Consider the following 27245-nt stretch of genomic DNA (forward strand, 5'->3'; position numbering starts at 1 on the left):
CACTAATTTTGGTATAGTATAACCCAGATGAAAGTGAGGGTAAATTTTTTAATATATCCTTTTTATTTAAACCATGAGTTGTGTAAGGTCCCATATCGGTTGGGGAGGGGAACGAAGCATGCTTTATAAGGGTGTGGATACCTCTCCCTAGCATGACGCATTTTGACGAGTGAGTGTGGTGGGTTTCGGCTATCATCCCTATCGTTAAAGGTAAAACCGTGAGACCTTGTGTGCCAAAGCGGACAATATCGTGCTAGCGGGTGGTCTGGACTGTTACAGATGTTATCAGAGCCGGAGCCCAGATCGATGTGCCAGCGAGGGCGCTGGGCTCCCTTAGGGGAGTGGATTGTAAGGTCCCACATCGGTTGGGGAGGGGAACGAAGCATGCCTTATAAGGGTGTGGATACATCTCCCTAGCATGACGCGTTTTGACGAGTGAGTGTGGGGGGTTTCGGCTATCATCCCTACCGTCAAAGGCAAAATCGTGAGGCCTTGTGTGCCAAAACGGACAATATCGTGCTAGCGGGTGGTCTAGGCTGTTACAAGTTGTGATACATAAGTACTCATGATTTTCCTCATTCATTGTCTCAATATGATATCCATTTCGACGAATATCTTTGAAACTCAACAAATTTCTTAGAGACTTCGTAGATAATAGTGCATTATTTATTATGAATTTTGTTCCTCTGGGAAACAAAATTATAGCTCTTCCGGAGCCTTCTATCACATTGTTTGAGCCAATATAGTATTAACATATTCTTATTTTGGCACAAGATTGGTAAAATATATATCGCTTTTAAGAATAGTGTGCGAACTTGCACTATTCGCAAGGCATACATCTTCATTATATATCCTTATCATTTTCTTTAAAGATAAATAATAATAAAATGAGTAGTAATACATGCGCAGTCAAATTGAATTCTTGATTGGAATGTTTTTTATTAAGAAACACGGTACATAATGCCATATACTATAATTTTATTATTATCACTATTATTATTATTATTTTTAAAATTTGACACATTTAATGATTTTAAAATTCTTAAACATAAACATTAATATTTCATTATTTATATACATCATATTTGAAACTTAAATATATAGAAAATAAATTTTAACAATAAGTTTCTTACATTATTTATTTACATGAATACTTAACAATCTCACATATTAAACTATTCCATCATTGATCAAATAACCAATATTTTCTTCAAGATCTTCAAAGAAATCAGATACATCATAATGAGTGGTGGAATTTTCAGCATCATTTGAAATAAAATTCGACTCTTTTCCTTTGTCGTCCTTTTTCAAAGATACTTGATAAAGATCGACTAGGTGTCTTGAGGTACGACAGGTACGTGACCAATGGCCCTTTCCACCACAACGGAAACACTTATCCTCTGTTGATTTATTTTGCCCAAAGTTTTTTTCTTTATCCCACTTCTGGTGAGATCCTTTCTTGTGAACATAATTCCTTTTCCTTTCATAATTTTTCTTGTTACTAAAATCTTGCCATTTACCTCTTCCTGGGTAATGATTTGCTGCATTTACTTCAGGAAATGGGGCGGCGCGCTTCGTGATTCTTTAAGAGCAACTCATTGTTGCGTTCAGCAACAAGAAGATAAGAAATTAACTCAGAATACTTTTTAAATCATTTTTCTCGATACTGCTGCTGAAAAAGCACATTCGAGGCATGAAAAGTTAAGAAAGTTTTCTCTAACATATCATTATCAGATATCTTTTCCCCACATAATTTCATTCGTGAGGTGATTTAAAACATTGCAGAATTTTATTCATTTATGGATTTAAAATCCTGTAGGCGCAAGTGCGTCCATTCATATCGAGCTTGAGGAAGTATCACCGTCTTTTGATGATTGTCCCTTTCTTCAAGACCTTTCCACAGATCTGCAGGATCTTTTAATATGAGATATTCATTTTTCAATCCTTCGCCAAGATGACGACGAAGGAAAATCATGGCTTTGACTTTATCCTTTTGGGATGCATTATTTTCAGCTTTAATGGTATCTCCAAGATCCATTGAATCAAGATGGATTTCAGCATCTAGTATCCATGATAAATAATTATTTCCAAATATATTAAGAGCATTAAATTTAAGATGAGAGAGATTCGACATAATAAAAATTTGTTACCTGAGTCTTCCTAAAAATTTGATTAGAGTCTCGTGCTAATAACGTGTTGTAAAATAAATAAATAAAGAAGATAAATATAAAATAAAAAAGTATAAGAAGAAGACTCTAATATTAATATTCACTAATATTAATATCTAACCATAATAACAATAATTTATATATATTAATATTGTATTTGTAGTGTATGAAGAGAGAAAGAAAAGAAGAGCTTTATATTGTATGTAGAGAGAGAAAATATTTTTATTAATTGTTGTATGTTGTATCTCAGGCTATGAAGTCTTATTTATATGTGTACAAATTCAACCTTTATTAAAGGTTGGTCTTCGTAATAATCCCAAATCTCTCTTAAAAACTTTAGTCGCCCATATCATAAATAGGTATCCACCTCATATTCTAATCACAGCATAAGCATTTTTTTTAAAAGTTTTACCAAACTAAGCTTAATTGTATTGACTATTAAGGTATAAGCTGGATAGAATTTCGTATCAAGATACATTGATGAATTATGTTATACCAAATATTATTGAAGTAGGATATGAAAGGCCCAACAATGGTAATCAAGAGTGGGTAGAGGAACAACCAGGCCCCAACCAAACTAATAGTTCGCCTAAGCCCTTAAGAAAACAACTTGTTTCTATGTTAGTATCTTATGTGGATTTCTCTTTCAAAAAAAAAAGTATCTTATGTGGATTTGAAAGGTTCAGGTAACTCCTGAAAAAAATAAAAAGTTTTTTTTTTTTTTCCTTTTTTTTGAATTTCATTATTCATATGTATAAGTATACAACTATAAATACAATTGTACAGTAAGTTCAGCATGACAGCAATGCACTATAGAATGATTCATATGAATTTATGGATGAAAATGATTGGAGTAGGGACGAATTTTGGCACTATTCAACTTCATCTTGTCCTATCTTATTTTACTCAACATTCATGGTACTTATCTGCGGTATTGACAACCCGCTCTCGTGCGAGGTAGAACGGATACCCGCGAATTTGGATAGTGTTGCCGATGTATGTAGACACTATATTGTGTAAGACAGGTATCTAACTTTTAAGAAACTCAACTTAGCTAACCCCCTTATCCGTTATCAATAATACATCAAAGCTACTTTCTCAATATGCAACCTGTCTCTAGTTAGAGGTTGGGCTTAGAATGGAAGCAACAACCAACAATTAGGTATTCAACAGAGTGACTACACTCTACCATACTAACCAATTAAAAAAAGGTATAACCATGTCATCACGAATAATTTAAATATTAATTTGTTAAAAGCAACGATAAATATACTTGCATTGAGGTAATTAGATCCTCCAAGTACGAAAGAAACAAACAAGTTCATGTGATAAGGGCCACCCAAAGATGCTAATACACGTGTATGATTCTTAACTAGCTACAGCAACAAAATAAAGTGCACACGTTGCAAATTAATATTAAGCATTTGCATGACGGCATATCTAAGTAGATGGTTAGCATTTGCAGTTAGAGGATGTGGTGGAATTTTGATGCCAAATTCAAACTAGTTTTTTTTTTTTTTTTTTTTGTCACGAGGTTGGCGTGAGAATTGAGATTAAAGGGGTTACTACATTGAAGAAATGTATAGTAGGGAGCATATGTAGTGAAACATGAAATATATATGCATATAGATATAGTTTTGCGGAAGCAGTAAACTTAAGAAAAGGTAGATGAGGCACCAAGTCATTTTAGTTATTTTATTTTGTTTTTTGCTGAGCCGTGACCATACCAACTTTAATTTGTCTCCACTCTCTCCAAACTTCTCCATCCACTCAACTAAGTTAACCATTTAAGTGCCACTCCAACGTATACATCACTAAAGCTAGCTACCATCATCTTATATTATTGTTACTATACTCTTATTATAACCTCCACATTTAATCCAACACTGAATTTACTGAATTTACCAGAGACAACCAGAGTTTCTTCACTAATTTATTTGTTCATGTTATATATATATTTGCTTTAATTGTTAACTGTTGAGCGCCAAACTACCTTAACTGGTTGTGTATGTGACAAAATAAATGAAAAGATCGTATCATATAATTAATGAGTGAATTTTACAATTATGTATTTATTATGAATTTAATTTTGATACACTGTGAGTGCATCTAATTACGTAATATTACACTAGCAAAAATAACTATATTTTATACTGACCGTGTGAATGATTATTTAAAATGTTTTACACTATTAGTCTATCAAAATTAAACTCATTTATTATATATATATATATATAAATCATTATATAAATGTAAAAGGTACTCATGTCAGTTGTGTGTGTGGTGTGTGAATAAACATTTTTTTTTATCATGATGAGTTTTTAAATATATTATTTTTACATTGTAATACACATGAATAAAGGGAAAGGAAATGCAAAGTGCGAAAGCCATAGAAAATCAAGAAACCAAATTAAATATATAAAATAGAAGGATTCTATAATTTATATTATCAACTATATTATAAATACACAAAAATCAGTCATTAATACTGCAGTTGTTTCTGAGAACATAATAAAATAAGGCATTGAAAACAAGACATAAAGGAGAGAGGTACAAAATTTTATGTTCTTATATTCTGTTTGGTGATAAACTAGAATAAATTATGAAAATTCAATTTATTCTTTTTTTTTTTCTTTCAAAAAATTTGAGACGAAAAATATAAATAAAAAATATAATTATAAAAAATTAACAAGAATAATGAAAGAAAAAAATAAAAAATAAGTTGTATCTCTTGTTAGTATTTCTGTGTCATTTCTGTCAGGATTAAAACAAAATACGCTAAATCAGTGTCTTTGGACATATTGTTTCTGTCTATATCTCCTCTGTCAAACACGATTTTGTATTTCTGTGTCCCTATTTCAATGTCATATCTCTGTAAATAAATACAATTTAGGTCATCAATCAATATAAAATATATGTTAAATATAAAATATATATTAAAAATAAATTAATTAATATATATATTTATATATAAATACATCATTAATTTAATAATTGATTTTTTTATGTGGATGTAGATAATATTTTTTATAATTATAAAGTTAACTTCGTTACTTTCATTTAGAAAATCTTTTACTTGTAAATTCACAGGCAACTAAAAGAGGTTATGAAATTTCACAAACCATTTTATTATCAATATATAGAGATTACATGTGTACCTTTTTTTTGGTTCTTTTTATTTGCTTCTAGCTTTATAATATTGTTTTAGGCAGATTATGAGATAATATTCCATGGACATGCGTATGTACATATATAGAATCTTTTTTTTTTTTTAGATAAAGGAAATACAAGTTGTATGTGTTATTAAAGCCACCATATAATATAATGAATTGAATAAAAAAAGACAGAGAAGATATGGTCCTTGATAAACTTATAATGTGAATGGTTCATATGCTTAGTTGCAACAAACAACCTTGTCTTTAGTGTCAGGAGAATTGAGGTGGAGTGAGTATTAGGTTTACCAGTTTTAATTTATTTGCGCCATTCCACATATACATGACTTTGTACATAAGCAATGGTTACACTTGAGAAAGTTTCAACTAGTGCTAGCTTACATAAAATTTTTATTATACTATAGTTTGCACACCTTATTAGTTAACTTATTAACTCCATACACTAGCTTAATTATTAGTATTATTCTTTAATTTCAAAGTTGACTTTCTTTTGTGTGAGAGAGAGAGAGAGAAGTTGACCTTCAATTCTCAAGTATTTCATCCTCATAATGATAATAAAGAGAGACATTAATTTTGGTAGCTTATATTTTCGTATACTACAACAATTTTTTAAGATAGCAATGGTTTTTTTGCGGCGGTTTTGTAAATGCGCCGCAAAAAGACAAACTGCGGCACATATAGCAGCGGTTAGAGGTTAGGGCTGCAATTTTTGTTATATACGTAAGGTCTTTTTTCTCTTGTGTAACATATGTATATGTGCTTATATTTTTTTGGTCATTAGATTGTCTTTGTTTATAACTACGAGATACTAAAATAGAAATACAAAGACATAAAATTATATTTAATGGATAAAATATGAATAAATATTATGTCTAAAAATATTGAATTAGTATATTTTGTATTTTTTTTAATAAAAAAAAACGAAAATATTAACAAGAGATACAATTTATTTTTTATTTTTTATTATTTTTATCAAATTTTTATAATTATATTTTTTATCGTTATATTTTTTTTCAATTCCTAATTCTTTTTTATGAAAAAAATAAAAATAAATTAAATTTTTATAATTTATTTTAATTTATTATCAAACAAATACAAAACCACTAATATTTGTATCTTTATTTTTTGTTCTTGCTCTCAATAATGTTCTATTTTTTTCCTGTTTTGAGAGCTAAATGCAGTCCTAAAAAAGGCAAGAAGGTGGCTTGACTATTATTTTCCCAATTGATAGGAATTTTTTTTCATGAATAATGTTATGAAACAACAATAACTAAAATGAGGAAGAAAAAAAAAAATTACAGATATAAAATTGAAGCATATCATGCGTGAGGGAACAGAATGCTCTCTGAATTACTTCAATAATACCATTCTGCAACTAGCAACAAGCATCTTTCTCGTTATCCCACGGAAAAAAAAAAAAAAAAAAAAAAGAAGAAAAGAAAAAAAGAGAAAACTATATATGCTAGCTAGTGAAGTGGGAATTTCGCTTAACAACAAAAGAAGAATTAAAATTAAATAAAATAAGGTGTCTTGTTTTGGTCCTGTCACTATCTATATCCTTCAATGGCATGCGTTTGCGATGTTAATTAATGCTGTATGGATAATCTGAAATTTACAAATCTTTTTATCATGTACTTTAATTAAAAATAATCGTATAAAATATATGGCCGAATATGAAATATTTTTTAAATATCGAAAATGTTTGTTAACAAAAAAAAAATAGAGAAAAACAGTCATAACTTGTCTTATTTAATATTTATTAATTATTGCGACAATTAATGAATGCTAAATAAGACAAATTCTGGCTGTATTTTTTGTCTTTCTAATATTATCCTTTAAATATATATGTTAATTAATTTTTTGTGTATATACTATATATACTATTTTTTTATTTTTTTATAAATACATAATAACTCTTTATTTTAAAATATACTTAGAGTAAAAACAAACACACTTATTTTATTCGAGTTAAAATGTATTAGTCAATTATAGATTTTACTAATATACAATTGTATCTCGAAATAATAAAGTCTGAGGATATGACTTTTTATAAGTCTAAATTATTTTTTTAATTTTTAATTTTAAATTATCCAAAAAAAAAGAGAGATTTTTTACAATTAAAATATTAATTAATTAAAAATTAATTTTTAATATATATTTTTTTAATATAGTTTATGTGAGGGTGCTTTAGATAGAACCAACACATGCATGTAAGTTTTGTTTTAATGATGATTGATGAGTGGTTCACTAGCTCGTTGGGTAAGGTGACGTGTCAAGAAGTAAGTGTTATAAAGTGGAGTTGGAGTATTAAGTCCACTACTTTCACTCTCTTTATTATATTTTTGTTTTCTGTAATGTTGATTTAGGTTGGAATTGTTTAATAACCAAAAAATTAATAAAAAATAAAAAAATTATTTTATTTAATATTTACTAATTATTATTAAAATTAATAAATATTAAATAAAATAAATTTAGACTATTTTTTATCCTTTTAACATTATCTGCAGATTCACGTAAAGTGTGTAGTGTATCAAGTTAGTATATATATCACTCAATATATAAATAAATAAATACACAAATTCTTATATATGCATATACACTTGTATTCACTCCCCACTTCCGTCTTAGGAGCGTGTTCCACCAACTATATTGTTGTCTATTTTGTCATAAATAAATTAAATAAAATATTGAATAAAACAGTGTCCAAGTACAATTGAGCAGTCCTTGTCATCATCTCATTAGGCAAATAGAAATAGGAGGATATCATGGACACCATGAAAATCATGCATATATACAAGATGGAATTAATTTTGAGCCTCTATATTTGTCTTATTACTTGGTATAAGGTTCTCGATCACATGCATATTGTTAGTGTTGTAAGTAAAATTAGTCTCACATAAAAAAAATTAAGGAAGAGTGAGGAGTTTACAATATGAGAAATTCATTAACTTGACATTTTAAAATTTTGAATTGAATGTGGTGTCTTCTCATCTTATGTTTTCTCACTTGATTCCTCCCCAAAATTTTTCCTGTAGTCGAGAACTTTTCGCCCAACATATATATATATATGTGAAGTAACTTTTAACTATTTTAATTTTGTTAATCCTCTAAACAAATAATGGGTGGTGTGAATTATTTAATTTAATTTGTGCACCACCTAAAATGATTCATGATGACATGAGAAGCTACGTTGAAAAAGTGAAAATAATAATAATGGAGGTGCAGCATGGTCTTGGTTGAAAAAAGCTGCGTAGTCACATTATTTCTCTCATCTCAAGTCTCAAGTTGAGGCCAAAAGGGATAAGGAAGAAGCTAAGGCCATGTTACTTTTTTGAACCATCACCACCTTAGCTTATATACCTTTTTCCTTTCATTCCTGCTCTACTTTTTTTTAACCAAACTTCACAGTACATTGAATTCAACCTTCATCCCCTGCCAAATGCTTGGTACTACTTACAAATGTCTATATCATAAAAAAGGTTCACCAAAAACTTATTTAAAAAAAAAAAAATTTCCTGTACGATAAATATAAAAAAAAATTTACATATACAGTCAATTGTATATTATTATCACGTCAGTAAAACTAACTAATTTTTAAATTTATCTTTTAAAAAATTATCTGAATTACAATGTCATATTAGATTAAGTTAAGTTATATTTTTAATATTAGACTATTATATAAAAAATATGCTAGAATAGGTCATCGAATTTATTATTTTTGGCCATTAATTAATTAGTTATTAATGTTAAAACCTGTAAGCTAAAATATATTGTTAAATTATTAAACTAAAAAAATTAAATTAATGACTAAAAATTGTGATAAAAACAATAAATTTTAAGGCAATTTACTAAAATAAATAATTTAACTTTAATTTTATCAAAATACACATCTTGCAAAATGGATACCAAAATGCATTTTTCTCTACAGCAGATCATGTGCAATTTGACTTCAAACGTAATCCACGAAACTCCTGTAGTGATTTACGTTTATTATTTGTAAACCGTGGGTCTCCTATCGCAGTTTACATAGTTTATGAAAAAAATACATTTTAGTATCTATTTTATAAAATGTGTATTCTGATAAAATTAAAAATCAAATTATTTATTTTGGTAAATTGTCCTAAAATTTAGTGGTGCATTTCGCATATAAAAATTGTCGCAAAATTACTGCCATATATATGTTGGTCAAACTTATACTGTTAGTGTATTATGTCTTGGACAAGACAATTTTTTAAAGATGCACAATTATTTCTATGCTATACTGTCTAATTACATGGACCGATTACCAATTTGGTTGATGTTTGAGCAACTGCTAGTTTATTAATTAGTACTATATATATGATCGCTAAGCTATAAGCATCATAAGATGTTGGTCAACGGTGCATGAACAAGATAATGGACTACTTTAGATCTAAGCCAGCAAAACACAATCCTGTCACCAAATGAATTTAAAGATCCATCATCCATGGTGGGTGGTGACTACTGGCTACTTCTTGTGTGGTAACAATAATGTAAGAGTAGTGAAATGGGTCATCTCCATAAGATCCACCAATAATTTATCATAGTACAAGTGCTATGTGTGTGTATATATATATATAATCGGTGATGTTATATGATCAAATTATTTAATTTTGGTAATTAAGTCTAATAACTAATAAATTAATTTAATCCTTATAAAAATAACGTATTAACCTAGTATTTCTCAAACATAATTATTGACTTAGTTGATGATATAAACAACAAATGTAGTTATTATTTTTTTTTGGTGACTAAATGTAGTTATTATTTGGGTGTATGTAAGCAACGTTGTTGTTTCTTAAATGAAAATTAGTGTTGTTTGTACAACAAAAAAAATAGGCAACATATTAAGGTATTTAACTTATTTGGTAAAATAAAATTTGGTTATTTCGGATTAACAGTTATCTACAGTGACGGATCTAGAAAATTTGTTCAGTGGGGGCAAAATATATATAATATAATAATAATTTTTATAATTAATGTTATAAAATAGGAATATTTTTTAAATTATTTAACCAATAAATTAAAATAAAATAATAATTCAAAATAATAACACATAATTTAGAATTCCATTCTTCTAGGTTTCATATTTTGAAAAGATTGAATAATCTTTTCATTGTCAATACAATCAAATGTCTCTCTTTCTATGTATGTCACTAAACAATCATTTAAAAATTCGTCTCCTATACGGTTCCGAAGTCGACTCTTTATGATGTTCATAGCAGAAAAAGTTCTTTCAACTGATGCAGTTGCTACGGGCAAAACTAAAGCTAACTTCAAAAGAAGAAACACTAATGGATAAACAATATTTTTTCGAGTCTCAACCAACTTCTGAGAAAGAGCACCAATTCCATTTAAGTCTGAGAATTGATCATCAGAACGCACATCTAGTATGAAGTTCTCAAGTTGACTGTCAAGTGCCAAAAGTTGAGTGGAAGAAAATTCTAATGGATAGAATTGAGCTAACTGGATCAACTTCTCCTTATCAAATGCAAAAAATGAGTGTCTTGGATTCAAACAAGCTATGCAAAGAAGCAATTCAGTATTCACCTCTGTAAAACGATTATTGAGTTCTTGAAGTTGTCTATCAACTACTTGATAGAATATCTCAACTTGAAAATGATGCAAATTTGATATCTTTTGAGCTTTGCGTCTTGATCTTCCTTGTGACACAAATATATCATCCATGATTGGAACAGTAATATCATGTTTGTCACAAAACAGTGAGACTTCGTCAAGTAAAAGAGACCAGCCATCATCTCTTATATTTTGCAACCGTTGCTTAGACACTTTGACTAATGCCATAGCATTTACAATGTCTTGATCATTCCTTTGTAACGCTTGAGATAACTCATTAGTAACTCCCAAGATATTTTTCATCAAGTGCAAGTTGAAAATGAATTCAAAGGATTGAATGACATTCAATAAATGACATGCTTCAGCTCTTTGTTCTGAATTATTTCCATCTTCCTCAACATATTCAAGAACATTAACCACAGAAGGAAATAAAGAAATTAATCTAAGTATAGTTCCATAGTGTGAACCCCATCTAGTGTCTCCAGCTCTTTTTAAAGCTGTTTCTTGATTCAAACCACGCCCACTAGAAATTTCTCCACTTTTTAGTGCTTCAATTGTCTTAGTCATTTGACTATCACGAAGCATATCTCTTCGTTTACACGAAGCTCCAACAACATTGCACAAATTAGTTAACAAATTAAAAAGCAAAGCAATTTCAACTTGTTTTTTTGCAACCGTTACAAGAGCTAACTGAAGTTGGTGAGCAAAGCAATGTACATAGAAAGCATAAGAATTTTCTTTCAATATCAAAGTTTTCAAACCATTAAATTCTCCTTGCATGTTACTTGCACCATCATATCCTTGTCCACGTACTCTTGATAAACTTAAATTATATGTTTCTAATAATGACTCCAATGCTAATTTTAGAGATAAAGCATTAGTATTAGAAACATGAACAAGACCAAGAAAATGCTCCCTAACTTGTCCTTCTTTGTTCACATACCTTAAGCAAACTGACATTTGCTCCTTAATAGAAATGTCACGGGCTTCATCAACCAATACAGCAAATAATTCATCCCCAAGATCATCTACAATAACTTTTGTCGTTTCCCTTGCAGCAGCTCTTACAATATCTTTTTGAATTGAGGGTGCTATTAGTTTAAGATTCCCACGAGCATTTTTGAAAGCACGACCAATCTCTTCATTATGTTGCGCAAGAAAGTTTAGAAGTTCCAAAAAATTTCCTTGGTTAACAGAATCATCTGTCTCATCATTACCACGAAAGGCCAATCCTTGTCGCAAAAGAAATCTAATACAATCAATTGTTGCTGTCAAGTGAATTTGATAATTCTTTTTAGCTTGCTCAGATTGTTTTTCAATAGCAGCAGTGATGTGTTGTTTTGGTCTCATAAGTGCTTCACATTTTCTCCAAGCTTGATTATGAGCGCTATCATGAATCCCAACATGAATTTGTAGTCTCTCCTTTTTTTTCCAATTTGAAAAGCCAGTAGTTACAAAAGCATCACCACCTTCAGTCTCAGGTTTCATAAGATAACAACAAAGACAAAAAACAGCATCTTTTGATATACTATACTCTAACCAGTTGCCATAGTCATCAAACCAATTAGGATTAAATCTTCGAAAAGAAGAACCACAAGCAGTTTGCGGAAAATCATGAGTCCTTGGTTGACAAGGACCTTTTTGTAAATATGCACATCTAACTTTGTCTCTGTCATTCGGGTGATAACTTGAAATCTTTGGTCGTTGTCCTGGATCTGCTATAAGATTATCTACTTCGAATTCTAAAAACCTCCTTTTATTAGAAGATGTCGATGAATTGTTTTGGGATCCAATCTCCAATGATGAGGTTCTTTTGAAATATTTCTCCATTACTAATAAGATAAAATTATAAATACAAAATTATAAATACAAGTATAAAATTATAAATACACAATTCTACACAAATTAAAAATTACAATATAAAATTATAAATACAAGTATACAACAAAATAATTTAAATAAAACAACAACAAAATAATATTTAGCCTCTCTTGTCAGCCACTCATTTCTTTGCCTTATCATTGCTTAAAGAGAATTTGCTTTATCATTGCTTAAAGAGAATGCTTGTGATTTGTGAATTCCAACAAAATAATTTAAATAAAACAACAAGAAAATAATTTTCAGTCTCTCTTGTTAGCCACTCATTTCTTTGCCTTATCATTGCTTAAAGAGGATGCTTCATGCTTGTGAATTCCAATCAAGAGGAACGTATTAGGTAATCAAGCTGCTAAGAAAGAATTAAAAATTCCCAATCTGATGCAACAAATAGAATGCTTCATCTTAATCAACAAGACAACAAATATATATCAGATCATTAAAAGGAATCATCAAAAGATTTCTACTTTCGACATCCAAAAATTCAAAATCAATATTAGACTATTAGTTGATTATTGACTGATTTATATTGTTTTCTCGTATTTATACATCAGAACAAATTAAGTCTTCAAAAATAATTAAATCAATGCACAAAAATAATTAACAAATAAATTAATCAAACTAAACTTGCATTACATCAGAACAAAATCAAATATTCAATACAAATTCACAATTAACAACTAAATCAGTTATCAAACAACAATGAAGCAAATAAGTGAATAAGCAGAATTGTAGATCTGTAAATCATGATTCATGACTGTACCAAAAAAAATCCAAGATTGAATCTGAACAGTTGAACTTTAGGAAGCAAAAGTGTAAAACACAGTAAACAGTAGCCAGTGACAGATCTATGCGGCGTTCAGCGGCAGCATGACAAAAGCCAGGCGTTCTCTGCTGAAGCCTGAAGAGTGAAGACTGAAGATTGAAAACCAAAGAGAGAAGAAGATAGCAGATTTGCAGTATTCGAAGAAGAAGGACGAACGGATCGGAACCGATCGATGAAGAAGAAGGCAAAAGGAGACGCGGAGATGTGGAGACACGGCAGTGACTCTGGAGACAGGAGGGCGGAGGCCGGAGAGCCAGAAACGTCAGCCGTGACACTGGATGAGACGCGGAGCGGCGGAGTGGCTCTGATATCTGGAGACAAGAGTGCCGACTGTCGAGTGCGGCTGTGCGGGCTGCGAAGTGCGAAGGTTGGAGGCTGCGAAGCTTGGAGGCTTGGAGCAGATGAAGAAGATTGGGAAAAGAAGGGTTAGGGATTTGATTTGGGGTTGTGGGGTCAAAATAAATTATATAGTGGGGGCATTTAAGACATTTTACTATGAAGTATTAAGTAATTTCTAAAATTCCACTGGGGCAGTTGCCCCCACTACTCAATGAATGCATCCGTCCCTGGTTATCTATATATATTATCTCTTACATATTTTAAAATTGTTCAAATGATGATCCCCAAAACATAAATGTCACTAAATCTAAAGTCAATAAATAAAATAGGTATTTACTACCTACGTACTAATAAAATATAAAGGGATTGTAAATTACAGTGCCAATAATTTCTATAAAATACTTTTATTCCACTTATTATTCAACATGTTACTATACATCAATATAAAAATCAGTAACTCATCATATAGAATATATATTAAAATATAAAATATATAATAATTTGTGAAATAATATATATATAACTTATTTTTTGTTTGCAGATAATATTTTTATTATTCAATATACTTTAATTTTCTTTTTATCGAATTTCTTTAGTTATAAAAATATTTATTTAATTTTTTTTATTTAACAAATAATATTGTTAAAATTTGAATACTATTATTGGTTTGAGTGAAGCAGATGAGATAACCCTATAGAGCTGCCGACCAAGAGCTATTATTCTTTCACTGATAGTGGTCTGTGTTGCATGTTCTGCTTTCGAATGGTATTACTTATTAATGGGTAACATATTGCTCACCTACTAGTGGACCATCTTTTAGTAGAGACAATTATTTCAGTGATTTGAGATCTAATTATAATCAGTAACTAACATTTTTTTATTAATCAAATTCATTCTGGACCACTTCATGCATGAGAAGGAGAAGACTTTCTTCATCTCGATAACTCATATGTACTAATTAATAATGATATCATCAGAACAATATATGTACAATATTCATACCCACTTATCCTCATAATCATATGGATCATAAGTTGCTTAACATAATCCATACAGATTTCATTAGCTATATATTTAATAATGGGAAATTTTTAAACAAATTAATTAAACATTTTTTTCCTTATAAGTTTACATATATTTTGAATATTCAATGATTCACAAAGTATTTTTACCCTGTAATATAATTTGAATAATTTAATTAATTAATATTTTATTATATCCCCAAAATATATATTTCAAATATATTTTTTCGAAGGATCTATATATATACCATATATTCAATCTGAACTGTATAAAAAAATACTTAAAATATATAAAATATATATTAAAAATAAATTAAATTATATATTTATATAAATGTATAATAATTTATTTAGCAGCGAATTTTTTATATTAATATAGTATTTTTTTTTTATGGACACTCTATTATACATATTAAAATTGTATAGAGAGTATAAATTTTTTTTGTAGTTATTTTTTAGAGAAAATAATAAATAGATTCCTGATCTTTTTGTCTTACGGACATTTTTGTTCCTTACTATTAAAAAATACTTTTAAGTCCCTAACCTTCACAAAACTTGGACGGATCAGTCCCTGACGGAGGCATTTGGACGGAGGGACTGATCCGTCCAAATTTTGTGAAGGTCATGAACTTAAAAGTATTTTTCAATGGTCAGGGACGAAAATATTCGCAGGACAAAAGATCAGGACCTATTTGTCCTTTTATCATATTATTATCGTTCAAAATGTAGGTCATAATTTTCTCAAATACTATTTCATTCCATAATATATATATATATATATTATATCTTTACCATATAATTATCCTTTAATTTTCTCATATACCATATAACTGCTGAGATGTTTTCGTTAGATAACTGGAATAAGCATCACATGGCAGTGTGATTTGGTTCACTTTCATTGACATATACATATGAATTAGGCTAATTTTCAGAAGGTTGGGTACAGGTAAAGGGTTTAGTTAGTTGTGGTTTAGGTGTATCTTAGATTTACATGCATGCAGTACGGTGATTTTTTGTTTTTATTTCATTTCTTTAATTTACTATGTAGTATAGCACGCGCTAGCTTTCAAAACTCTACATAATTAATGAGCAATAATATTATTAATCATTAACATTAACATGGTTTAGCAATAATTGGTTATTATGAGAGATTAGCCATCACCTAAAAATACCTTTATGAAGAAGATTAAGTCTAACCACTAAACTAAGCTAATAAGGAAAACAATATTCAAAGCATAGGAAACATCCTAATTAATTAAAGTGCTTATGTCATATACTTGTATGCTACATATACTCTTGTTATTCCATGGTCCTTAACCGAATCCTACACTTAATCACATGCCACTTATGTCCCTTGCTTTTCTTGTTGGGTTGCTGATTACTCTATCTTATATATTTTATAGTATGCACATACCAACAAGAAAAAAGGGTTTGCTTCAAAGCCACCTTATTCTATAATCACTCCAACTGGATTAGTTCTTTTCTTTTGGAACTGAACATATGAATGACGAGATGGCATGCTTTTAACGTGCAATCTTTGCTTTAACAACGCCTTCTTCTTTCGCCTAAACAGTAATAATATACTTATTATTCTATTTTACTTGGCATATAGTATATAGTAAGAGTGTTTACTTGAATACAAGGGACAAAATTAAAAATAAGTTAATATAAATTTTAGAGGAGTGCTAAGGACCAGTAACTTTTGTGATTTGTAACCATCAAGTAGTTATCAATGATGTTTTGAATGGTGTGAGATTTCATCTAATGGTATGGAACTACTCATTTTTCTTTTGCTGGTTACATGTTAGCCAGAATTTAATAAAATTGTTGGCTCCTTAAATTTTCCCTAAATTTTTTATGCAATTAAAAACAGTAAAATTTAAGATTAAAACACAATTAATCTAGGCCACTCACAAGTTAAACGAATCATCCTAACATGTTCCTGCTAGTTAATTCAACATTAAATTTAGGAATACAAAGCATGTTTAATCATTGATGAATCATAATCAGGCATTCCAAGCACTCCATATCCAAAAATACAATGTGCCTACCACAATGTCGCATTTTTTTAATTGAAAAAAAAAATTAAAAATATTCTGTCATAAAAGCAATTCAACACCATAGAGCGTGGGAAGAGAATACTACAAAACAAAGCCACATAAAAAAAGAAAGCAACAGAATGAAGCAGCAGTTAAAAAAAAAGAGCGCGCAAGCAAAAAGCGTGGCCATCATTGAATCGTGTGGTGACGCGCTATGAAAAGCGCGTGAACAAAGCGGAGAGAACTAACTCTCTTATTTTCCTGTGAGTAACAGAAACACACTGCAAGGTTGGAAAAGCAAGGAAGATTTTGGGTGGCAGGGTATTTCACTCCAAATATTAATAATTAAAAATAATTAATAAGAGTAGCATATATATATAACTTGGTCACTCATCACAATGACCAATATAAATACATACATGTGTGTCATCATTCCCCCCTACTGTACCACTTCTTTCTTCTCCTGAGTCCTATCTGCGCTCTTCATAATTCATACACACATACACCTATTCATCCAATTGTTAGTTGTGTGAGATGGAGATGGAATTAGGCATAGGCACGGAAGAGTTTCTTAACGATGCTTCCCACATCGCCAAGGGAAAGCGCACCAAGAGGCACAAACCCTTCTCCCCTTGCGACGTCGCCGCCATCACTTCCAGCTCCTCAAGCGCCAACGACTCTGCTTCCTTCTCTTCCACCACCACCTTTCAAGACGAAGAACAAGACATGGCTAACTGCTTGATTCTCCTTGCTCAAGGAAAAACAGGCGGAGAAGAAACCGATGATGATGAAGAAGATAACAAGATGAGAGAGAAGAGCAGAAGAATATCGGAGGTCACGACAACCGCAACTACAAAAATCGGTTTCTACATCTATGAATGCAAAACGTGCAACCGAACATTCCCTTCTTTTCAAGCTCTTGGAGGCCACAGGGCCAGCCATAAAAAGCCAAAGGTCACATCAGATGATAAAAAGAAACCGCAACCGCAACTACAACCACAACCACAACCAAATACTTTGGCGCTAATCACAAATTGCGACTTTGAAGAAACAAAGCAAGCACGTGTGATGACAACAAGCCCTCCAATTTCCCTTCAATTGGGATATGGTGGTGCTAGCAACAACAATAACGGCAAGCCCAAGATTCATGAGTGTTCAATTTGCGGTTCAGAATTCACATCTGGACAAGCTCTTGGTGGTCACATGAGGAGGCATAGGACAGCTGTCATCACTACTACTAGTCCTCAGCCAACTTGTGACTTACCTGCCACGCTGGAGGTCGTTAAGCGGCCGCGGAATCTTCTGGAATTGGATCTTAACCTTCCGGCGCCGGCCGACGACGACCACCACCACCGGGATTCCCAGTTTCAATTCTCGTCCACACAGAAAACCATGATGCTTTCTGCTGCACCGCCTTTGGTGGATTGTCATTATTAATTAGGAGGCCAGGTTGGGAATTAGTTGAACAAGCTAAGCTAAGGGGGAAAATTATTATTATTATTATTGTTGTTATTATTATTATTATCAGTATTATTGTTTTGATCATGAATTATCGATGATCAATGTGAATTATTAGCTTTATTTTAATTTGCAATACATACACCTTATATTATTACGACTGTCAATTTTATTATTATTATTATTATTGGGGTGATCTACTTGTTGAAATTTTGGGAATACTTTGAGTGAGTAAGTGGTTAATTAGTAGTGTTGATGGTTGCCTTACATTCACGAAAAGTGAGCATCGTCATACAGCATGTTTATTTTATTATATATATCTGCTAGTGGAATGAACATGGCTAGGGTTTGGTTGCATCACCACCACAACCAATAATCATGGACCGGATCGGATTAGGCTTCTTTTCTGTGTATGTGCTTCTTCTTTCTTACTCACTCTCACTCTACCTATCGCTCTCTATTTCCATTTATTGACATGGATAAAATATTTGCAAAATTACCACTTTGCCATTGAGCAACGCACACCCCACCTACCTACATTACATCCATCTATCTGCAACTAATGTTTAAGGGAGTATTATCAGATTTTCACTTTTTCATCTCCACCACCTACTATAACAATAAGCCTAACAGTTTCACCTAATTAACCAACCGCCTTGTCCAATTAATTAAAATTGATTTACTGATTAGAAAATTGATGCTCCCGAGAAAGATACCGCGCGCTGACTCTCACACCACAAAAACAAACGTTTTATTATTGGGATCTGAGTTATACTGTGGTCCACTAGCTACTATTTGGATTGGACCCATATCATCATGCATACCCGTTGCCGTTATCCGTATATATATAGTTTCTAGTTATAAGCCTCCTCTCATCATTTATGTAGTTCACAGAATGAAGATCAGAAAAGGACTGGACCAATTAAAATAACAAAAATAAGAATAGTGGCCGTCTTGGCCTGAGAGGAGGAGGGTAAAGATGTAAACAGCTTATTAGAGTATATTACACTAGCTAGCTAGATTAAGAGAGAGGGAACACTTATGAGTAAGCTAAGAGTGACTTAGAGAAGGCACTAATGTAAAGTAGTTAGTTATGTATGCACGTTTTGGTGAATGCTGCCATGCTGGTAAGCGAAGCATGTGGACACATACATTGCGTGAGGTGTCTGAATGCATATATAAGAAAAATAGAGAGAGAACTACTACTCATTGACATTAGCACGTGTAGGTTGGGAACTTCACTCCATCATGTCCTCTAACCTCCCCATTGCATATTACATGTTTTCTTTGTAGCCTCTTTTTTGCTATAAATTATAATAAGGAGCCTTTCTACACTAATATAATATAAAACATTATTGCCTTTAATTTCATTTGCTTCTTTCTGTTAGGCCTATCCTAATTTCTGCTCGCTTAACTTCTCTATCATAACTCAACATATACAACATATATTTCTTCCATAATCTCACCAATGATGCCATGAACTTCGCCACGGTTTAAGGACAAAGCCCAGTATCTTTTTGTCTACTAACTTAATTTAGTTTTTCACTGCTTTGAGCGCTCTGAAAGTTGGTCTTCTAAATTACTAATCTAGTTACTAGTCACGACCGGATAAGACCATATGACACACTGTATTATTCAATGTCCTTTTAATGCAAAAATAAAAAAGAATAACTAATTAACTCAATAAGGATGCTAATTTTGACAGAGTACAATAATGTAATTGTCACACGTTCCACCACATCGTGACTACTCAAGTACTATATTTAGTGCTCCCACGCTAAAACTTGTAACATTGTCACTCTTTTTTTAAGGTTCGTGATCAAGACACTTATTCTTTATATTCGTATTTTTTTTCTACGTCAACTACTCGTAGAAGTGTTAGGTTCCTAAATCCTAACTAATTAAATTTATAACATGTAGTCGCTCTTAATTTAAAGGTTCTTTTTTAGTCTTTTACAGTATCTTTTTTAAGTTGAGGAATCAAAAATTAATCAATCGCTAATCTAAACTATATGTATAAAGTGATATTCAAATTTTCAACACTTAGCTTAATCAAATTGACTAAGGAACTAACTACTAAACCAAACAAAATTTATTACTTTAAAGGTTAATTATTGTTCGGAGATTCACTCTAAGCTTTTTAGTGTTTTTTTTTTAATTGATCCTTTTATAAGACATTTTAAAAACTTGAACAGTGCTATAGAATTAGTATAATTTATTTTTGCTGAACAGCTGGTCAATAATATTTAAAAGTATGATACTAAGAATACTAAGATACTGAATTATAAATATTAGACTATTGACTAAAAATATTAATCAAAATAAATTAAAATTGATGGCGTTAAGCTTTTCACATTTTTTTTGTGATATTTTACGAACGTTAGATCTCAATGAAAGCATCACTATCATAAACTTAGGCCTAAGGAGGAGCCTAACCCAAATTAAAGACTAATTAGTAATTGCCTTATTTTGTGAAAAAACCGCTACCCTAGACTTAAAACTGCAATGTATTTAGGTAGTATGGCTCTCAAATGCGGCGGCGTTTGCTTAATAATAATAAATCTTGTGATAACGACCCATATTTTCTCCTCTTATGCAAGTTTTTAGTTTTTACCCTAATGCATTAAATCCTAATTTGGAGGAAATACGGTATTTCATATTAATTGTCCTAATAACTAATTATCACAATCTGAGGTAACTTATAAGCATGTAATAGAGTATATGGTATATAATTAAGAATTAAGAATAGTTTTCGTATGTTAAAGTGGCTTGTGGTCGTTCCTTCTGATGAAGAAGCATGCATTGTGTATCTAGTTATGTTCCTTTTTTTTGTTACCACAAGGTGTATGTATGTATTGTATGATAGTTCACGGATTGGAGATAGGGACCAATAAATGCCGCAAATGCATGAGTTGGTTCACTATGTGGTGGCCTATTGTCCCCCGATGACCATAAAAGTGGGTGCTTGCCTGCTTTCACTATTTCAATTTTGTTATTCGTGTTCAACAATTTTTCAATACACCAAAATATTGTTTCGCTAATTGCTTGAATCGTCTATTCACTATTTGACGTTAAATACAAGATTTCTGTACACACAAAAAAAAACAGATCAAAACCATTATTTTATATCTTCATAAAAAATTTAATGTATTTGAAAAATTCTTCTATCTAGATATATTATTTTTTTAAAATATTATTTGTATATAAATATATGTATAATTTAATTTATTTTTAATATATATTTTATATTAATAATTAATTTTAATAATTAACTTTAGTATATATTTAATACGGTTATTATTTTTTTAATAATTTAAAAAAAAAAACGTATTTAAAGAGGAAGGAAGTACATACAATAATTAATTCTAATCGGATTGGTATGCGGCCACGGATATTAATAAAGGTGATATTTTGCGAAAGTAAATTTCAGTATTTTGAATACAAATACTACTTTTTAATTAGGTGGTAGTTCTTACTTATGTGGCTACCTAAGAATAAGATCTACTTCAGCGGTTTGGGTTTGGTTGGTCTTTTCCATTGTAACGTATGGTAGTTACCTAATAAGAATTATGACATCGATGATATAGGATTGTTTTGGAAACATTAGTCCTATTAATTAATGAACTTGAAGATGCCCTTTATTGTAAACCATAATGAGTATGATTAACTAAGTTTTCAACTTGTTGGGGGGTACGTGAGATGCACGCACGTAGCAAAGTGACCATTGTCATTAACGTTTAAGTCGATAACATTTTGAAATGCATATTCGTGGTTGGTTCCGATTGTTACAAGTTACTAAGTTAGATCGCCAAATGTATCTAAATTCTAACTAGTTCTTGTAAAGGTCTAAAGCACTACTATCGGGTGTGGCAATGGTAAAATCCATTTTAGCCTCGGCTCAGTTACGTTGCATCGTACACAGTGTCAGTCATAACTCTTTTTTCATATTTTTTTAGTGAAAAATATAGAGAAATTAATCTTTAGGAAAACATATTCTAACTAAATTATCCCTTTTTCTTATGTTATGTAAATTAATTTTTATGCATTATCAATGTAATTTTATATATGGATCTAATTATATAACGTCACATCAGTAAAATAATTATTTCTTTTATTTTGATTACGTGAATAATTATCTAAAAAAAATAAATATAATTAAGAGAGTAAGAGACTACATAAAATTATTTATATGGTCATTGTATCAAAACTAAATTTATTATAAAAAAATGTCATTATTCTATTTCTTGAAAGTTTGACTTAGTGGAAACTATTATATTTAAATTATTTATATATAGGTATGTAAATAGACCTTACAAACAGAGTTGCTGTGGTGTAGTGGTTATCACGTCAGTCTTACACACTAAAGGTCCCCAGTTCGATCCTGGGCAGCAACAATGTTAATATTTTTGGTTGTTCAATGCAACGCACTTAAAAAGTTCAATTAAGCCAAGAAAAAACCTGACGTTTTAAGGGTAAATAGTTAAATTAATTTTTTTTAAAAGATTTTTTTAATTAAATTTGTCTTTTAAAGATCTGTCATTTTTATTGTTAATGATGTCAAAGTTTATTGATATAACACGTTAAGTGATATATCACAATACACACCTAGTAATTTGAATTGGCAGCTAACATGATAAATTTATGAAATTAAATTAAATCAATTCTAAATTAAGAGATTTTAATGCCAATAGGGTATTAAAACTCCAATGTGTGTGTTGTAGTATCACTTTTAACATGTCACTTTAATAATTTTGATGCTATCAACAAAATAAATGATAGAAGGACTAATGCAATTAATTTTAAATATTTAAAAAATGAATTTAATTAAAAAAAATCTTTTAATCTTTTAAAAACAAATTTGATCATTTATCCTAAAACTCATCAAACATAGTCCACGTTTTTGTTCATGAATATCAGGCCAATACTGAAGAGTGAAGACAGCAATATACTAGTACTTTAGATTAAACATTGTCATAAAAGGTGAATAGAAATTCAGGGAAAGACAAGGGTAATGTTCACAAGATGAAATTGTTTTTTTTTTTTTATTCTAATGTTAGTGTCTCTATCTTTTTTGTATTAAACGGGTAGATCCCTATTTTCAATGGGCCTTGGGCTAATGATAAGATAAATCATCAATTCCGTCCCATTGATTTTGCTTGTAAGTTTCTTTAATATTTTTGTGTTTACTGATTTGTTTGCATTCCTACATAAGCTTGAGGAAGTGTTTCCTTATCTATTGTTGGCAATGTGGCATTACAACAACTGAATGTTTATGGCCTAGTTCATAAAAAGCCGACGCTAAGTTTTTCTTTGTTACCATCAAATATTATTGTTAGAGACACTGTACTTTTGAGTTGTATGTATGGTAGGTGCAGTGGCGGAACTTGAAACAAAATTTTGGGGGGTCAGATAGAAAATAATTGTCAAAATATTTTTGTTATGAATCTTATTTAAGATAAGTTCGTCTAATCTCATTTTTCTGATTTGGGTGATATTGTTAAATTTAAAGCCGTTTTTCAAGATTTCGGTCCCAAAAGTTAAGGTTAAAGTCATCAGATGTAACTTTTTGAACTTTTGAAGGTTATATCTCACTTTCTTCCTAATTCATTAAAGTAAAAGAACTATCTACAGGTGTTGATATTGTAAAAGTTATATGTTCTTCTTCTTAAATATTAGCCTTCCTCTTAAAAAATGTATCAATTCTTTGATTTTTTATTATTATTATTATATATAAAAATTTGAATATATATCCTGTGAAATATGTAAAGAAGAAGTTAGAAGGACAAATATTAAAATTTATAATATTTATTGAATTTTTTTTATCAATTTATACAAATACAATAATATTAATACTTATTGAATATTCTATTATTTTTTATCATATAAAAAATTAAATTAAATAAATAGTAAAATATAAAATAATGTTAAATTAAATAAATAAAAAATATCTAATTTTTTATATTTAAACTTAAAGATAGAGAGAGTGTTGTTTATTGAACTTATTAGATACTTTAAGTCATAGTAAAGTATTTAAGTCAATTGAACTATTTTTTATTTTTTGAAAAAGTACTACTAAATTTTTTATAAAAAATTTGGGGGGCATGACCCCTTGTCTGAACTAAGCTCCGCCACTGTGTAGATGGTCCCTTTCGCTGTGATGTTTGTGGTTTCCGAAGAAATAAAGTCAAAATGAAGGGAATTGAGGTTTCATTTAAATAAATGGGTGCCTCAAGTATATAGTAGAATTTATAGCTACCTACTTTCTTGTTTGTAAAGAGAAAGCACAAGCTCGACTCAGATTCAGACTATTATATATGATGTTGTATGTTTAATTAATTCAACTGTTGATTTACTTTGTTATGTTTCCTACTGCGGTGATTACTCAAACCCAAATTCTTCTGAAAGTTTTCTTGATCATGCTTAATGGGCTGTCCCATCTTATCCTATCCTATAACATCATATAACATAACTTAAAAAGAGGGTTTCTTAAGTAGTGGAAATCCTAGATGGCTTCCTCTTGGTACATTCAATATATTTCTCATGTTATTTACTTTGTAATCATCCAATCAACTCATACACACATCACAGTTTACACAACATTATATGAACAGATAACATTAGGAGTTATCATTCATGGCACCATATATAAGGAGTTATCATTCATGAAACCTTACATGACATCATAATATTATAATATTTTTATATTTGTGTTTATCTTTTTGTCTATACATACTAGATTTGTATTGAGACAAAGATTCATCTTCATTTTCAAGACGTTCTTAGAGTGTCCGTCCTTTAAAATTTTTTCAAATTTTAATTTGGTGAATACTATAGTACCTAAGACATCGTATCTAACTTACTAAAAAAGATAAAAAAATAATATTTAATAAAATTTAAATATTTTACTTTTATTTTATATATTCCTTAAATTTTATATATTTAATAAATTTTAAATATTTAATAACTTATAAATTTTAAATATTTTATAGATTAGTAATAATTTGCGATGATGACTTGTGTATATTCCTTATTATTTGATTTGATGTATATGTTCTAATTTTAATAGGATTTAAAATTTTGATGCAGAAAATTCAGAATCGCACTGTTGTCGGGATTCTATTTGCCATTCGCCAAAAGATCTTGATCTCTTTTTTTGTAATCTTCAATTTGCATTTAATATACAAAATCAAATGAGATTTTTAAGTGATACAACACATGAACTATTCATTTTTTCTTTTTCTCTTCTAAAATTGGATTAATTTTTTTTCCACGGTCCATTCCAGAAAATTGTGGAACAAATTATGGAATACCAACAACATTTCAGCTTTGTTGCTTTCAAATGAAACTTTGAAAATTCTATGTTTATGTTATCTCTACTGCATGATTATGTTTTTCGTTCTGTGCTTAATATTGCGTACATCTTAGTTTAAATTAATGTTACTACAATAAAATATAAAATAGGAGAAAAATTATTAATAGAATACAACTTGAGCAGTCAATGACTTCATAATCTCTGTATATTCACACTTTTCAGCCTCATCTACAGCTATTGTCGTGAGTTCCTTCAATTGTTGTGATGTTTATTGGGTTCAGCCTCTAAATTTTTCGTCTTAAGAGTAAGTTCTTCAACCTAGCCATTATATTTGATTGAATCGGATGCGTGTAAAAAAAAATATGAACATTTATACCATTATTTTAATGGATCAATGAAAGAATGATTAAGTAGAAGGGATTGCATCTTAAAATATTTTGTATGGTTTTATGGATTGGCTATGGAGATTGGGTGGTACATGTTCAACCGTATTATTGTCTGTTCTGATATGGTATTATTAAAATATATTTTGGTTAATGTTTTTATTTTTATATTTTAGAAGATTTTTCATTATTTAGAATTCCCTATCGATCAATTGCATAAGAATAATAAGATATGGGTCTAACTTTGAGGTAAGTGATTAAGAACTTTGATGCCTTAGAATGAACTTATAAACACCCTCTCTGTTTTTTTCCTTCTTTGGTACGGTGTATGAATAAACTTAATGTTTGATTTGTTGTTTCCAATTAATTTTTCTTTGAATTTAAGTTTAGAATTTGAAGTTTATGAAGGTAATTATTTGCTTAATCAAATTAGCTTAATGTTGTGAATTATTTATTATATTCCATTTTAAGAGTTAATTTTTTTAAATTTAATAATGTTCTTATAAAAGTGCAACCATAAATATTTTTTATTTAGAAATTTTTCAGAACCTAAGTTGATTAGGTATAATTTTAAAATTTATTTAATAATATATAATTTTTAGACATTTTTATTTTTTTACGATTTTTTTATATATTTTTTTTTATTGTTAGGTTACAAACTCGATCAAAAACGAAGAGAAAAAACGCAAAACAAATCCTACATTCCAGTCATATCTCCTTCGACATTGCTATTAAAGATAATGATCAAGAATAAGACATCACTACTAATATAAAAAATGTCTGAAATAAAAGAAAATCACACCTAATATAAAGTCTAACACCAAATTAAAAAAAAAGTTCTTCCATTAAATACTAAGACTACAATAACTCTTGCTAAGTTGTTTCTACCTTTTATTGTATTATTCCGTCTCCAATACTGTATATAAGGCCACATCTCTATAATCATTGCCATAGTTACACACGTATATTTTTTTGGTAATTATGCAGCTTCTCATTAGCACCACAAGATTTTATTATTCTCGTTCTATGTATTGAATTTTTTTTTTAATTGTTGA

At 29.9% G+C, this 27245-nt stretch overlaps 2 protein-coding genes and 1 non-coding gene across 3 annotated transcripts; 2 read left to right on the forward strand and 1 right to left on the reverse strand.

The window, feature by feature from the left end:
* Positions 1 to 10420: 10420 nt before the first annotated feature.
* On the reverse strand, positions 10421 to 12766 carry LOC148547056 (uncharacterized). The gene has a single exon (XM_088495269.1). The coding sequence runs from the start codon at positions 12764 to 12766 to the stop codon at positions 10421 to 10423; it is 2346 nt and encodes a 781-aa protein (XP_088351395.1).
* Positions 12767 to 17349: 4583 nt separating this feature from the next.
* Positions 17350 to 18649, forward strand: LOC107614334 (C2H2-type zinc finger family protein). Its single transcript, XM_016316546.3, has one exon. The coding sequence runs from the start codon at positions 17572 to 17574 to the stop codon at positions 18472 to 18474; it is 903 nt and encodes a 300-aa protein (XP_016172032.1). The 5' UTR covers positions 17350 to 17571; the 3' UTR covers positions 18475 to 18649.
* Positions 18650 to 22816: 4167 nt separating this feature from the next.
* TRNAV-UAC (transfer RNA valine (anticodon UAC)) lies at positions 22817 to 22889 on the forward strand. Its single transcript has one exon. It is a non-coding gene; the product is annotated as a tRNA-Val (tRNA).
* Positions 22890 to 27245: the final 4356 nt, after the last annotated feature.

Source organism: Arachis ipaensis, chromosome B8 (assembly GCF_059453495.1).
Source record: "Arachis ipaensis isolate K30076 ecotype BB chromosome B8, ASM5945349v1, whole genome shotgun sequence".
NCBI classification, from domain to species: domain Eukaryota; kingdom Viridiplantae; phylum Streptophyta; class Magnoliopsida; order Fabales; family Fabaceae; genus Arachis; species Arachis ipaensis.

Excerpts from the sequence above, each read along its gene's own strand:
- LOC107614334 (XM_016316546.3), top strand. The coding sequence starts at position 17,572 with ATGGAGATGGAATTAGGCATAGGCACGGAAGAGTTTCTTAACGATGCT.
- LOC148547056 (XM_088495269.1), bottom strand. The coding sequence starts at position 12,766 with ATGGAGAAATATTTCAAAAGAACCTCATCATTGGAGATTGGATCCCAA.